General features: G+C 64.2%; 1 protein-coding gene and 1 gene segment (V, D, J or C); one reads left to right on the top strand and one right to left on the bottom strand.

Annotated features, from left to right (window-relative positions):
• Positions 1-4,499: 4,499 nt before the first annotated feature.
• Positions 4,500-7,711, top strand: LOC120404698. Its single transcript, XM_039537617.1, has 3 exons — positions 4,500-4,600; positions 5,708-6,046; positions 7,278-7,711. Exons 1-3 carry the CDS (start codon positions 4,555-4,557, stop codon positions 7,496-7,498), a joined length of 606 nt encoding a protein of 201 aa, XP_039393551.1. The 5' UTR covers positions 4,500-4,554; the 3' UTR covers positions 7,499-7,711.
• A 5,380-nt stretch (positions 7,712-13,091) lies between these two features.
• Positions 13,092-15,602, bottom strand: LOC120405270. The segment is given in 3 exon segments: positions 13,092-13,613; positions 14,015-14,119; positions 14,720-15,602. Coding segments are annotated over 3 exon segments (432 nt in total).
• Between the last annotated feature and the right edge of the window lie 255 nt (positions 15,603-15,857).

The raw sequence follows: 15,857 nt of genomic DNA, 5'->3' as shown, positions 1-15,857 counted from the left end.
GAGCAGGATGCGGGGTGGGCGGGACCCACAGCTCGGGGCTCCGAGCGCCAGCGCCCCAGCGCGCAGAGACCTGGGCAGGGACCCAGGGGTGGACCCGTCCGGGGGAGCGGGATTGCCTGGGGGGTGGGAGAGCGGAGTGTGGAAGCAGGGAAAGAATTAACAAGGATTTGAAGGGATCTTAATGCATGTCAGTCAGTCAGTTAGCAAGAGTTAGCCCAGCTGTAACCCTAATGACATGAGACTTGTAGAAGCAAGGATAGTGTGAGGCAGAGGGAAAGAACTGTGTACAAAGTTATTACGACCTTGTAATAGGCTGTGGAACAGGGCAAGGGGGCTGGGGAGCTGATAACCAAATATGCAGCCTGGCGTCTTCTAGGAGTGAGACAAACAAGACAGCAGGATGGCTTATGTATAAACAAAATGTAGCTGTTGCTCTCTATTGTCTGTATTATTGCTAGTTATTGTCTGTAACAAAAGTATAAATGCTGCTGTAATTGTTTACCAGTTGAGAGACCTGTCCGGGTCTGGGGCGACCCTGTGTCCCAGGACACTCCCTCCCTCCATTGTAATTACTGGAGAAATAATAAAGTATTTGATTTTGCTGCACCCAAAGAAAAAGCGAGAACTGAGTTTTCTCCGACAGGAGCAATGGGGGGCTGGGAGCTGGGGGGATCCCACCGGGGTGGGTCTGGGAGCCCTGGGGCTGGGGGGCTGGGGGATCCCTCTGGGGGAAGGGTGGGGAGCCCCAGGCTGGGGGCTGGGGGATCCCCCTGGGGGAAGGGTGGGGAGCCCTGGGGCTGGGGGCTGGGGGGATCCCACCGGGGACAGTCCGGGAGCCCTGGGGCTGGGAGCTGGGGGGATCCCTCCGGGGACAGTCCGGGAGCCCTGGGGCTGGGAGCTGGGGACCCGTGCCCCATTGCCAGTACATAGGACGGCTCCCACCTGTCACCCGTGTGTTTCAGGCTGGAGGTCGCTGTCCCAGCTCCCTACGGGGTCTCTTGGCCCAGCGAGTTTCTCTCTGCTCTGAGGTCTGGCTGGGCTCAGGCCGGCCCGGAGGTGGGTGATGGCTCAGCGCTGGCCGGGTCCCAGCTTCCAGGGGCGCTGAGCTCGGCCCATCAAGTGGTGGCGTCGGTTCCGGCGGCGCCGCTGCCCCACCTGGAAACCTGCCCACCTGGGGTTTGTTCAGGGGCCTGGGGGTGTCAGAGCCAGGAGCCGCCCCGGTTCCCCCAGCCAGCCACGCACCCCTCAGCAGAGAGGGACAGAAATGCCCCACACTTCCCTGGGGCAATTAATTTGTTTTGAATTTCCTGCAAACCTTTCCTGGCTTTTCATCCCACAGCGGGAACCTGCCCTGCTGCGGGAGTTTCCTCTCTTCTCAGAAATCAAAGGGTTTTGTTGAAAACAGGAAGTTTGACTATTTTTAAAATGATAAACTGGAAAATTTAAATTTGGTGGGAAATTGTCATTTTGGTCAAGAAGCCGCTACAAAAAACTGTGGCCCAGTTCTGACCAGGCGCCGGGCCCAGCTCGAACTCCGCTGCTAGTGAGAGAGCGATAACAGCTGAAGGGAAGCCCTGTTCGTTTTGCTTTCCAGCAGTGCACTCGGTCCCCGGGGGGGGAGGGGGGTGCATTACATCACCCCGCACACCCGGCTTCCTGCTACTTTTATTATTTCTTCTTTGCCTCGCGGTGGCGCCCCAGGACCCCCGGCCGGGATCAGGGCCTTGTCGTGCCAGGGGCTGCACGAGACGTCCCTGCCCCGAGACGCGTACAGTCTCAGCACGAGGAGAGACGATAGGCGGCTGGAGACAGAGACACGGGACTGCGCTCTCCGTGATAGACACGCTCAGGGCTCCTGCAGATCTTTGCGAAATTCCCACCGGTTGTGAATTGAATTTCACGCCCCTGCTCTGTGTCTCGGACCGTCTAACGCCCAGCATGTCCTTCGGATGGTCCCTCTCGCTCCCTCCCTCCAGCTCGGGCTGCGGCCGATTCGCCTTTGCTGGCGTGGAAGGGACGATTCTGCAACGTTCTTTGGGGCACCGAGGTCTGTAAACGAGTCCCTCGGGAATTAATCAAAGGCCTTCGCTTCTGTCCCACCTGAGACGTTCCCAGGCTGCAAATCCCTCGCCTCAAGGCCCGGTCCAGAGCCTGCGTCCCCGTGTCCGCAGAACTGCCCCAAAGCCAAACCCGGAGAGGAACGGGGCTGAGGGAAGCCACGGAGGAGAACAGGCAGCACCAGGCCCGACACCAAAGCCTGGGTAGAAATGTCCGATCTCCAGCGAAAGCAGAAGCAGGACCGTGTGGCCAGTTTAGGAGGGAAGCTGATTTCTGCTGAGTTGTGTTTAAACAGCTGCCCCAGCCCGTGTGGGAGTTAAATCCTGAGTCCAAACGCTGTTACCAACACGACTATTATTGTCTGTGTTACAGCAGCACCTTGCAGCGACTGCCGAGATCAGGGCCCCCGGCACACCTGGTGCTGAGCAGACCCCCCTGATCAGGGGTCAGGGCCCCCATCATACCGGGGTCTGCACAAACACCCCCCCCCAGATCAGGGGTCGGGGCCCCCATCATACCGGGGTCTGTGCAGACCCCCCCTGATCAGGGGTCAGGGCCCCCATCATACCGGGGTCTGCACAGACACCCCTCCAGATCAGGATAGGGGCCCCCATCATGTTGGGTGCCGTGCAGACCCCCAGACACACCGGGATCGGCCCCCCCCCACTCCCCCTCCAGCTCCGAGCCAGCCGAAGTGCCGACAGTGAGTGAAATCCCAAACCGAAAGTGAAAGGCAAAGGCCGAGCCAGCCAGGCCAGGCAGATCTCAGTGCGCCGGCTGCAGCTGAATCATGCCCAGCATTAAACAAACCCAGCCCCAAACCCGCTCACTGTAAGCGGCCTGGCAACGTTTAAAACACCCCCCAGCCCAGGGTGGGGGCCCCGTAGGGCTGCCAACTTTCTAACTGCACAAACCCGAGCCCCCTTGCGCCCGCCCCCTTCCCCGAGGCCCCGGCCCCGCGCCTGTCCCCACTAGGGCCTTGTAAGTGGGCTAGGCCAGGCCCGTCTGGCCCCAGAGCCGCCCCAAACAGCCGTTCCCCTGCCCCTGCTCCGGGGCCAGAACAGGACCCCGGCAGCCCCCAGCTGAATCCGCCTACACAGAGCCGGGTTCAGTCTGTGTCTGCAGCTGGGCCTGGCCTGGCCTGGCCTGTGCTGGGAAGGGGGTTGAGGGCCTGACACAGCAGCCCAGTGCCAGGGACCCCAGGCTGGCAGGGCCAGCGGGCTCGGGGGGACCCCGGCACATCCCCTGGCTCCCCACAACGGGGGGCCCAACCCATCACAGACGGGTTTGGGGCAGGAGGGGTTGTTTGGTGCAGCCGAGGGACACATGGGGATGAGGGGGTGGAGGGCTGGGCACCGTAGGGAGGTTGAAGGGAAAGTTTAAGGCTGAGGAGGACGTTTGGGGAGGGGGCTGGGGGGGAGATTTGGAGCACTGGGGACTGAGGGGCAGGGCTGGGGCTGTTGGGGGCAGAGAGGTTTGGGGCTGGGGTGAGTAGATTGTTGGGGGTCAGCAGGGAAGGGCAGGGCTGGGTGGGGAGTTCATGGGGGCAGGACGGGGGGCTGGTTGAGAGTGGGGGTGAAAGGATTTTGGGGAGGGAGTTAAAGTGGGGCTGAGCAGACAGCGTGGGAGGGAGTGGGGGGGCGGGTTTGAGTTCTGGAGTTTGGGGAGGAGGAGTAAATGGGGCCTGAGGGGGGTATATGGGTTTGGGGGGCACGTTCTGTGGCTGGGGGGTTGAAGGGCTGTTGGGGGGACAGGGGCATGAGGGGACATGGGGTGGGGTGGGGTGGCCCCACGGGGCGGCACTGGGACGCAGGTTGTGAGCTGTTGTCTGAATAAAACCGCGGGTGATGCTTGGTCTGTGTCCTCGTCTCTAATGTGTGTGGGGGGGTGAACCCCGCAGCTGGGCCCCCATCCCGGCCCCACACTCTCTGCGCCTGGGGCGGTGGGACAGGCCTCCCGGGAGGGGAACAGGGGCTGCCCCATCCCAGGGGGTGCAGGGTCCGGCCCCTCTCCCTGCTGGGACGCTGCCGGGAGGGAGGAGGGGGTGTCCCGTGTCCGGGGCATTGGCTGAGGCCTGGGTGGGCTCGGGCAGCGCTGCCCCCGGGAAGGGGTGACTGTGACCCCAGGGGGGCGGAGCCCAGAGCCGGGTGGGGGGTGAAACACCCCCAGGCTAGGGTCCCCACGGCGACCCAGAGCCGGGCTGGGGCAGGGACCCGCCCCCCAGGCCCGGCTGGGACAGCCCTACACGGGGGTCCTGGGGGTCCCTGGGTCCCGGCCCCACGAGGTCACCGGCTGCCCCAGGATAAAAACAACCCGGGCAGACGGCGCCGAAGTGCCTGGGGGGGATGGGACGGGACGTCCCAGCCAATCAGGGGGCTCCTGGCCACGTTCGGGGCTTATCGGGGCCCTGCCACACGGCTGGCCCTTTATCAGCGCGGCCCTGGCACTGCCGGTGCAGAGACGGTGCCTCCTGCCCCCCTGCGCGCACCCCCGGAGATGTGTCTGCGCGGGGCCGTGCTGGCCCTGTGCTGCGTGGCAGCTGGTGAGTACGGGGCCTGTCCCGCCGCAGGCCCCCGGGTCTCCCCGAGACGGGCCCCTCGCTGCCCCGGGGTCTCCCCGAGACCAGCCCCTCGCTGCCCCGGGGTCTCCCCGAAACTGGCCCCTCGCTGCCCCGGGGTCTCCCTGAAACTGGCCCCTCGCTGCCCCAGTGTTCCCCTGTGACCTCCCTGAGACGGGCCCCTCGCTGCCCCGGGGTCTCCCTGAAACTGGCCCCTCGCTGCCCCGGGGTCTCCCCGAGACCGGCCCCTCGCTGCCCCGGGGTCTCCCTGAAACCGGCCCCTCGCTGCCCCAGGGTCTTCCCGAGATGGGCCCCTTGCTGCCCCGGGGTCTCCCCGAGACCGGCCCCTCGCTGCCCCGGGGTCTCCCTGAAACTGGCCCCTCGCTGCCCCTGGGGGTTCCCCTGTGACCTCCCCAAGACGGGCCCCTCGCTGCCCCAGGGTCTCCCCGAAACTGGACCCCCACTGCCCCAGGGTTCCCCTGTGACCTCCCTGAGACCAGCCTCTCACTGCCCCTGGGTCTCCCCAAGACTGGCCCCTCGCTGTCCAGGGGTTCCCCCTGGATCTGCCCAAGACAGGCAGGGAGAGCGAGGGGGGCCAGGAGCCAGCTCGGGGGGGGGGGGGAAATGAGAGCTGGCCCTACTTCCCCACAGGGGGAGGGCAAGGCAGTTCCCCCCATCACCCCAGGGCAGGGTGTGGGGACCCCGACAGAGCTGGGGGGCAGGGCTAGGGGGCTGGAGAATGGCCCGGCCTGGGGAGATTCAAGGCCCATCCAAAGCTTTGGGGGTGGTGGAAACTGTCCTGCACGGAGCAGGGACAACCCCACCCCAGGAGAGGCCCCCCCGCCCCAGAGGATGCTGGGAGTGAACCGGGCCCTACCCCCCCAGAGGATGCTGGGAGTGAATGGGCCACCCCCCCCCCCCCACCTCAGAGGATGCTGGAAGTGAACCAGGCCCTACACCCCAGAGGATGCTGGGGGAGAACGGGGCACCCCCCACCCGCCCCAGAGGATGCTGGGGGAGAACGGGGCACCCGGCTGGCGGGCCCATGGCAGACCAGCCCCGGCGGGGGTGACCCTGCCCCTCTCCCCGCAGCGGCCTGGCTGCAGGTGTCGGTGGGCCCCTCGCCGGTGCGGGCGCGCCCCGGGCAGCGCGTGGTGCTGGAGTGCCTCGTCGGGGCCGACTACCCGCCCCTGGAGCTGGAGCTGGAGCAGCTGCAGGTGCGCTGGCGGCACGAGGGGCGCACGGTGCTGGAGTTCGCCGGGGCGGTGCGGGCGGCGCGGGCGGGGCTCAGCCTGGCCGAGGACGAGGTGAGGACCGGGAACGTCTCGCTGGTGCTGCAGCGCGTCACCGCCAGCGACAGCGGGGAGTGGACCTGCTACATCCTCTACCCGCCCGACCAGGCCCAGGGCAGCCTCACCCTGCACGTGGCAGGTGAGCACGGGGGGGGGGGGCGGGGCAGAGCAGCGGCAGCGCCCCCTGCTGGGGGGCAGCAACCTGCCACACGGCCAGTTCTCCTGCCCCCGCAGCGCCCCCTGCTGGGGGGCACCCACCTGCACGGCCAGTTCTCCTGCCCCCGCAGCGCCCCCTGCTGGGGGGCACCCACCTGCCCGCACGGCCAGTTCTCCTGCCCCTGCAGCGCCCCCTGCTGGGGGGCACCCACCTGCCCGCACAGCCAGTTCTCCTGCCCCCGCAGCGCCCCCTGCTGGGGGGCAGTGACCTGCCACACGGCCAGTTCTCCTGCCCCCACAGCGCCCCCTGCTGGGGGGCAGTGACCCACCCGCACGGCCAGTTCTCCTGCCCCCACATCGCCCCCTGCTGGGGGGCACCCACCTGCCCGCACAGCCAGTTCTCCTGCCCCCACAACGCCCCCTGCTGGGGGGCACCCACCTGCCCGCACGGCTAGTTCTCCTGCCCCTGCAGCGCCCCCTGCTGGGGGGCACCCACCTCCACGGCCAGTTCTCCTGCCCCCGCAGCGCCCCCTGCTGGGGGGCAGCGACCCACCCGCACGGCCAGTTCTCCTGCCCCCGCAGCGCCCCCTGCTGGGGGGCAGCGACCCACCTGCACGGCCAGTTCTCCTGCCCCTGCAGCGCCCCCTGCTGGGGGGCAGCGACCCACCCGCACAGCCAGTTCTGCCCCCACAGCGCCCCCTGCTGGGGGGCACCCACCCGCCCACACGGCCTGTCCTCCTGCCCCTGCAGCGCCCCCTGCTGGGGGGCAGCGACCCACCCGCACGGCCAGTTCTCCTGCCCCCACAGCGCCCCCTTCTGGGGGCAGCGACCCGCCACACGGCCTGTCCTCCTGCCCCACAGCGCCCCCTGCTGGGGGGCAGCGACCCACCCGCACGGCCAGTTCTCCTGCCCCCGCAGTGCCCCCTGCTGGGGGCAGCGACCCACCCGCACGGCCAGTTCTCCTGCCCCCGCAGTGCCCCCAGCTGGGGGGAAGCGACCTGCCGCACGGCCAGTTCTGCCCCCATAGCGCCCCATGCTGGGGGGCACTGACCTGCCCCACTCCTCATACTGCCTGCACCCACCTGCCTTGCCAGTGCCCCACCCCGCTCCCCCATCACCGCCCCATGGGGTGAGGCCATGGCTGGAGTGGGGCAGGCTGCCATGGGGCTGGGATCCCGCAGCGACCCTGACGCGGTGCTGTACTGTTGTTGCAGACCCGACGGTGCCCCCCGACGCCTGCCCCCTGGGCGGGGGCGCCCCACGGCTGCGGCAGCTGGAGGAGGTGATCGGGGGCTGCATGCGCTCGGCCAGCGAGCTGCAGCGGCACCTGGCCCGGCTGGCTGCCGCGGTGAAGGCGTGTCTGGGCAGCCCGGAGGCCGAGGAGAGCCCAGCCCGGGCACAGGCTGAGAGCGCCAACCAGACGGCACAGGCGTGAGCCCTCGGTCGTCCGCCCAGCGCCCCCGACACAGCTCCCGCAGCCATGGGGCTGAGATCCCCGGGGACCGACGGGGACACCCACATCACAGCAACGGGGCCGGGATCCCCGGGGACCGACGGGGACACCCACATCACAGCAACGGGGCCGGGATCCCCGGGGACCGACGGGGACACCCACATCACAGCAACGGGGCCGGGGTCCCCGGGGACCGACGGGACACCGTCCCCGGGGACCGACGGGGACACCCACATCACAGCAACGGGGCCGGGGTCCCCGGGGACCGACGGGGACACCCACATCACAGCAACGGGGCCGGGGTCCCCGGGGACCGACGGGGACACCCACGTCACAGCAACGGGGCCGGGATCCCCGGGGACACCCACGTCACAGCAACGGCTTCGCTTCTGCAGGGTGTGATAGCAAATTAGGGGGCTCGGGATCCTGCACGGAAATGGGGACACAGGCCCTGTCTCCCCTACGGGCTCTGGGATGTGTCGAACCGCTGGGGCCGCCAGGGGCAGGGTGTCAGATGGGGAAGGCCGGCTGGGTACAGGGGCTGACGGCTGGGTGCCCATGGGGGGTCTATTTGCCTGCTCTGCTGGCTGCGCCGCTGGGAGACCCCGGGTAGCGAGCTCGGCGGGGACAGCGGGGGTGGGGGGGCACCCATGGAGGGGCTGTTGTTCAGCGTGTTGGGGGGGGTTGCGCGGCAGGGGATCAGCTCCCAGTGTGGTGCCAGCTGCAGCGCACGGATAATGAATAAAATGCTCGTCCCGCACCCTGTGTCCTGCTGCCAATCGGCAGCCACGTGTCCTTATCCCCAGTGGCTCCAGTCCCTGTGGGGGGTGCAGGGACGGGTCCGATTCTTCTCCCCACAGTCATTTGCCCTGGGCTTCACCCCCAATTCCCCACTGGGCCCCGTCCCAGAGTGGCCCCTGCCAGGGTGGGCAGGTTTCGGGCTGCACTGAAGCCCACGCTGGGTCTGCCTGGCCCAGAGCCCCCCGGCGGCACTGGGTCCCCCACCTGCTAGGGAAGGAGGTGCCGGGCGGTGGCGTCGGGGTGAGCAGAGGCAGGTACGCCGGGTACAGGCCGGAGCACGGCCGAGCCGTTGCCCAGCATGAGGGGCTGTAGCTAGGGTGACCCAAAGGGAAACCAGGGCACCGCGTGGGGCTAGCCGGAGCCGCCTCCCATCCCCCCATGCAGCTGGTGTTGCCCCCGGCCCCGGCATGTTCCTCCACACCCCACGTTTTTGACAAAACTGGGCCTTTGTCCCAGCTGAGCACATTGGCCAGAGCAAACGGGACGAGTGCCCCCTTCTGCCAGAAGTCAGGACGACGGGGGCAGGGCTTGCAAAAGGGCCGTCCCGGCCAAACTGGGACGTCCCGTCACCCTGAAGCCAACACAGACCTCGGCGGTGGTGCCTGGGCAGCCAGCGTGTGCTTTGCCCCACAGCGCAGGAGGGAGGAAATGCCGCACGCCCCACGGAGACGGGGCCAGAATGACGGCACTGGGCCTCAGGGGACACCCCCTCTGCTCCCTGGGGGAGTTCCCCGAATGCTCCTCTCCCTCTCCACCAAGTGCAGGGGGCACTGGGCAGGGACCGCACACACCCCTTTTGCACCCTGCCCTGGGCAGGGCCGCCTGTGGGAGCCCCCAGAGACCCACAGCCCCCTGTGCCCACTGGGGTGGGGGAGCTGCTGCCCCTTACCTGGCTGGGAGGGGGCTTGACAGACGGGGGTGTGGACAGAGCAGGCCAGGGAGAACGTGGGAGTCTCTGTGGGGTCTCCCCGTCACAGGTTGGTCACAGAGACCCCTTGGGACTGTCACCTGACGTGCTGGGATTACCTCTGAGCCCATTTTCCCTGCCAGCCTGGGACTCCAGAACCTGCCTTGTGGAGCCAGACACGCCCGCCTGCTGCAACCCGACCCAGGCCTGATCCACGCCCCCAAAGCTGCAGGCTTTAACCAAAAACTGCCCAGCAGGTCACCTGCCTCCAGCACCCAGACACCCAGCTCCCAACGGGATCCAAACCCCCCATCAATCCCTTTTACTCTGTATAACGTGAATTGTCCACTGCCTGTAACACTGACAGAGAGCCAGGCACAGCTGTTCGCTCCCCCTCCCCGGTAGTAAATCATTATAAAAAGTAGGACTGAAGTGGTTCCCAGTAATAACAGCCACAGCAAAGTAGGTCACACAGCAAAACAAAACAAAACTCTCAGGTCTGAGCCTAAGAAACCGATTCCAGGTAAATCTCACCGTAACGAGGCGAGGACTCACCGCTGCGGCGCCTCCTGCTGGACGTCCTGGGAATTGGCTCGCCAGCCTCCGGAGAGCCCTCTGCCGGCCGGTCTCTCGCCTGCCGCTGGCCCCCGTGTCCCTCCCGGACCCCGGTGCCCCTTTCCCTTGGGTGCTGCCCCCTCGCAGCACCCCCCAGTCTCTGGGGCTCCCCTCCCCGGGGAGCCCCCCCCCAGCCCCACCTCGCCGCAGTGTCAGGCTACTGCCAGTCTCCTCTCGCCCCCGCTCCCTGGGGCAGACTGCAGCGTACACGCCACTCATCACCGGCAAGGGGGCTAGGACCGGCTGCCTCTGCCTACCCTGGGCTGCCCCCAGCACCTCTCTGGCCTTTGACAAGGCCGCAGCCTGGGGCTTTTCTGGGCAGGGGCTCCCCAGCCCCCTTGCCCTGTTCCCCAGCCCTGCTCCCCTCAGGTGCCCTGTTCAGCGTCCCCACCGCCAGGCCCTTGTCCCGCGAGAGACAGAGCGAGACTGACTGCTCCTGGCCCCCTGCCCTCTCATTAGGGCCAGCTGCGGCCCAGGTGTGGCTGGTTCCCCAACCTGCCCGGGCTCGCTGCTTTGCCCTGCCACGGCCCTCGCCCAGGGCTGTTGCTAAGGCCTTCGGGGCAGGAGCGAGGTTACCGCCCCGCTACACTCACCCTCAGCGCGTCCCGCCCCGACACCAAGAGGTGGGACCTCCTGCCACCTCTGGAGGGTGAGGAGCCCCGGTGGGCCAGCCTCTACTCCACCCTGGTCCCGAGGCCCGTCGGGGATATCGGTTGGCGGCTCCTCCACGGGGCCGTGAGCACGGGCATGTACCTGGTGCGGTTCACCCCTGTCCCGGACACCTGCCCCTTCTGCGGCGTGAGGAGACCCTGGCGCACGTTTACATAGAGTGCGCCAGGCTGCAGCCCCTATACCGGCTCCTCACCAATATCCTCTTGCGTTTCTGGCTGCACTTTTCCCCTCACCTCCTTCCCAATGCACTCCCTATCCGTGGCCCCATGAAGTCAGGGGACCTCCTGGTCAACCTCCTCCTCGCCCTGGCTAAGATGGCCATCTACGCGACCAGGGAGAGGCGGTTGGCCAATGGAGACTCCTGCGACTGTGGGGCTTGTTTCCGATCCTCTGTCCGTTCACGTATCCGGGCGGAGTTCCTCTGGGCGGCGTCCGCTGGCTCCCTTGACACCTTCGAGGAGCAGTGGGCGCTGTCCGGGGTTCTCTGCTCGGTGTCCCCGTCAGGCTCCCTTCTGCTGACCCTCTGACCGCACTCCTGTCCCTGTTCTTGTATTAGTTGTCCCCCGAAATGAGTGGGTTTCTGAGGTCCTGTAGATCCTCCCCTTAGGCTGGGGGGTTGGGGTATCCGTTAGCAGTGGGTGGGCTTCAAGGTACACTCACCTCAGAGATGTTCCAATAAGCCTGTTTCACAGACTAGACTCCTTCCTAGTCTGGGCCCGATCCTTTCCACTGGAACAGACCTTGTTAGTTCCAGCTGATAGCTCAGGTCATAAACTGGGGTTCTCTCATGACTGGCAACCTCCTTTGTCCTGTGTCACGGACTCTCAGATTGTGTCCACTCGTGGCCCCGTGCGGTCCGTGGGGGGGGTGCCCCTTTCAGTGCAACAGCCCTTCTCGGGGGGCCACCCTCTCCCAGGGTCAGGCCCCTCCACCTCCTGGAGCCGCACCCCTCTGAGCCTCAGCACGTCTGTCTCTGCCGTGGGCCCCGCAGGGAGTCCCCTCGCTCTGGACCCCCTGGGCCTCCACGCCCACAGGGAATAATGCCCCCCTGTTCTCTAGACCAGAAAATATTCCCCAAAGCCCCTTCACCCCCTTTTCCTGGGGAGGCTTGAGAATAAACTACCAACCAATCACCTTAGCAACGTCAGCACAGACCAGCCCCGTTGTCTTCAGGACACTGAAATCAATCAGGTTCTTAAAAGAACTTTATTTATAAAGAAAAAGTAAAAGAATCACACCTGCAAAATCAGGCTGGAAGGTAACTTTACAGGGTAAAGAAAAAGATTTAAAACACAGAGGACTCAGCGTCACAGTTACAAAAACAGGAATAAATCTACCTCTGTAGCATAGGAAAATTCACAAGCCAAAACAAAAGATAACCTAACGCATTTCCTTGCCCTACTTACAGTTTCTGTGGTTTTAGATGGAAGAGTCCAGGTATATTTTCAGGAGAGGTTGTACCTGCCTGGCTTCTCCCTCCGTCCAGAGAGGGAACAACAAACAAAACCTTCCCCCCCCAGATTTGGAAGTATCTTCTTTCCTCATTGGTCCTTCTGGTCAGGTGCCAACCAGGTTATTGACTGTTTAACCCCTTACGGGTGAGGCGATTCAGTTCAGCTGCCAAGGAGGGATTTTATGCCACTGCATACAGAGAGGTGACTACCCTTCCCTCTATATTTATGACACACGCCATCGGCCGCCTCATGCCCCAGCTCCCCAGCAGGGCAGCAATGGCCACACGACCACCCCTGGTGGGCAGCTGGCACAGCCCTGGCTACGCTGTCTGCTCGGAGCTGCCTGCAAAGGCACCTGCCATCCCGTCTGCCCCAAATTCTTCCACCCGCTCGGCCCTGTCTGCACCATCTCCCCTGTGTGTGGCACTGGCCTCAGCATTGGGCTCCGGGCCCCCAGCTGGTGGGGCGCTGACCACGGCATCTGGTGCCACTTTAGTCACTGGGGTGGTGCTGGTGACCCTGTCTCCTGCCACACCGATTGCTGGCCTGGCACCGCCTGGGCCACCCTCTGCCAGTTCGCTGGCTGTGTCCTCGTCGGCTGTGTTGTCTCCCGCCCGCTCCTTTGCTGATGTGTCGCTGGTTGCGCCCCCCTTTGCTGGTGTGGGGCTGGCTGCGCCATCCCTGGCCTATTCCCTTGCTGGCGTGGCTCAGGCCGTGTCATTCGGTGTCATCGTGATGTCTCTGCATGTGTCACCAACACCCCCGCCCCGCATACAGTACAGAGATCCCTTTGAGAGAGGAAGCAGGACTCGGCTCAGGCAGGAGGCCGAACTGCGCCCACTGATTTCTATGGAGTGTTGTGGAAAATTGACCACACGGTTGATTTTAGATCAGACAGACTGAGGGCTTGGCTACACTTACAAATTTGCAGCGCTGCAGCAGGGTGTGAAAACACACCCTCTCCAGGGCTGCAAATTGCGGCGCTGCAAAGCGCCAGTGTGGTCAAAGCCCCAGAGCTGGGAGTGCGGCTCCCAGCGCTGTCCGTTATTCCCCACAGGGAGGTGGAGTACGGACAGCGCTGGGAGAGCTCTCTCCCAGCGCTGGCGCTTGGACTACACTTAGCGCTTCAAAGCGCTGCCGCGGCAGCACTACCACGGCAGCGCTTTGAAGTGCTACGTGTAGCCACAGCCTGAGGCTCCTTTCATGCATGCAGGGAGAAACAGCATGTACCCATACAAGGGTTAGCTGCCCCTCCCCATTACAAATTTCATCAAGCTTATAAAGGCTAAAACCACAAAATATCACTCAATATATTTTGCCTTATTTGGAATTACGTGTGCAAAACAAGCAAGCTAGCCTAATATTTTCCATATTAGGTTTTTCCTGCTTTGGCAGTTACGTTGGTGGTCTGCCTGTTTTAAGACCCCTCCTTTGCGGTTGCATTGGATAAGGCTCTTGTCGCATTCTCTGGCTAGTGTCGTTCGGTTGCACAATCCAAGGAGCAGCTCACCCGCCAGAGGCTGTGAGTGACCAGCCCAGGAGTGGGGGGTTCTCCCAGCGGAGCAGAGTCAGGCTGGCTCCCAGAGTCAAGCGTTGGAGTGGCCCCATAGATCACTGGTCCGGATAGCAACAGAGGGGAACGTCACAACTGGAAAGGAACAAAAAGACAAGTGAACACGGGCACAATCTGGAGAAGACCCTCCAGAGACTGAGACGACCCTCAGGAAGTGGAGAGCTTCCCGCTGCTCCGGCACTTGGGCCCCTGCCCGTCCGTCTGAGCTAGTTTATCTACCAGACGCACATGGTCAGAAACTATAAATAACGATTCTGTCTGAAAATCTATAAAGGTGAAAAATTGATTAAGCCTAAATTGGGTGGATGTGTGCCTCAGTTTCCCACCTTACAGGGCACTCCAGCCCCCCACAGGCCCTGGGGGTGACCCAGGCTATGTCACTGTCACCTCAACCCTACCCAGACTCTGAGCTAACTCTGAGGACACGTAGCCCCCCCTCCCCTGCCCCGCGTGACAATGGGACTGACGGTTTTTACCTGTCTGGTAGCTCTTCCCTCTATAGACCCGGCATGCACACAGCAACAGGAAAGTGACGAGGAGAAGGATCCCTGAGACAAGTGCGACTATGTCACCTGTCCACCCTGCGCCATGAGAGAGAAAGCGTTAGGCGGCGTTACCAGCACCAGAGCCAGGAGCAGCGGAACGGGAAGGGGAGGTGGGGGGGACACGGCCTGTGCACTGTTTAACGTGGCAGTAATTTTGGGGTGGGGGCCGTGCTGTCCCCCCACCCTGCAAGCCTCGGGCAGGAGCAGAGCGGAGCCGGCAGGGGGAGCTGATAAAGCTGCCTCACCTCAACGCGCAGCCTCTGTCAGCAGCGCCAGCCACTTCCTGCGGGAAGGGAGACAAAATTCCCCTTAACCCCACTAAAGATCCTACTGCACTGGCCCTCTGTAGTGCTGAGGGCTCCAGCCCCCAGATACTGGCCCCCTACAGCCCTGAGGGCTCCGGCCCCACTGCACCAGCCCAGAGGGCTCCAGCACCTCCCCTCCTCCCCTCCAATTTTCTCTGCTCTTGTGCGTTCGGCCCCCTCTCTAGCTCACTCTCCCGTCCCACGGCCCCAGGAATCTCCCCTCTGGTGGGAGCTGGAGACTGGGGTGTGACGCGGGAAGAGTCTCCCCTGAGCAGTGACTGATCGGGGTGAGGGGGCCCCAAGGGAACCAGCCCCCAGCCCAGACTCTTACATGCGATTATCAGGGCGAACTCCTCCTGCAGGGGCTGGGGCAGAGCCGCGTGGCTGACACGGCAGGTTAAGATGCTGCCTCTGTCCCAGTCCATGGGGGTGAAGCTGTAGGTCAGGGTGAGGTTAAAGGTCCCGTCCGGGTTCCTCTGCAGGGGAGAATATGTGGATTCAGTCCGAACCCGCCCGTCTCTCAGCCAGGTGATGATGATGTCCCGGGGGTAGAAGCCCCACACGTGGCAGGGGAAGGAGCTCTCTCTGAGTCTCATTCCTGATCGCGTGGGGATGAAGATCCTCGGAGCGGCTGGAAATAAGGGAGAGAAGCAGAGTTGGAATCTGATGCACCGAGAGTCAAACTGCCCTGGTCGGTCTGAGCTCCCCGGGATCCTGCCGGAGCAAAAGGCCCGTTTGCCTGGCTGGGCCAAGGACACATTTGTGTGGCCTGCGACCGATCCTGCCCTGTAGGAGATCGGGCGGGAGCTGTTCCTGCCCCGTAGCTCCTTCTCTGCAGTGATCAGTCTGAGATCGACAGCTCCCCCCTGCTCCCCGCCTGCTGCTGGCTCTGCCCCACAAACGCCAGGGAGCTGCTGGATGTTCCAGGTCTCTCGCCCCTGACAGCAGTTGGCTGCCCAGCTGCAGCACCCCAGAGCCGGGCAGGACGTGGGGCAGGGTGGGTCATTCTGCTGTAGGAATGTCCTGGGGCTTCCGCCAGGCAGCGGCTGCCAGGAGGCAGCAGGATGGGAACGAGGTTTCAGTGACGGTCTCGGGAGCTGCCGTCCCAGAGTGTGGATCTGACCTGAGCTTTGGGGAACTCTGGCCAGGCCTATGTCGGTTATTCCCTAGTGCAGGGGTAGGCGACCTATGGCACGCGTGCCAAAGCCGGCACGTGAGCGATTTTCAGTGGCACTCACACTGCCCGGGTCCTGGCCTCTGCATTTTAATTTAAATTTAAATGACGCTTCTTCAACATTTTAAAACCCTTATTTACTTTCCATACAACACTAGCTTAGTTCTATATTATAGACAAGAGACCTAAGAACGTTAACATGTACGACCGGCCTGCGGAACCTTCAATCAGAGTGAACAAATGAAGACTCGGCCCAGCCCTTCTGAAAGTGCCACCCCTGCCCTAGTTAATCAGC

Source organism: Mauremys reevesii, linkage group 4 (genome assembly GCF_016161935.1).
Source record: "Mauremys reevesii isolate NIE-2019 linkage group 4, ASM1616193v1, whole genome shotgun sequence".
Lineage (NCBI taxonomy): Eukaryota > Metazoa > Chordata > Testudines > Geoemydidae > Mauremys > Mauremys reevesii.
Note: the sequence above shows the minus strand (reverse complement) of the source record. Positions and strands in the feature narration are given on the sequence as shown.

What these genes read in the sequence shown, in the direction of transcription:
- LOC120404698 (XM_039537617.1), top strand. Translation starts at nt 4,555, where the DNA reads ATGTGTCTGCGCGGGGCCGTGCTGGCCCTGTGCTGCGTGGCAGCTG. An exon ending in CCTGTGCTGCGTGGCAGCTG is followed by an intron (nt 4,601 to 5,707) that starts GTGAGTACGGGG and finishes CTCTCCCCGCAG; the next exon opens with CGGCCTGGCTGCAGGTGTCG. An exon ending in CCTCACCCTGCACGTGGCAG is followed by an intron (nt 6,047 to 7,277) that starts GTGAGCACGGGG and finishes CTGTTGTTGCAG; the next exon opens with ACCCGACGGTGCCCCCCGAC.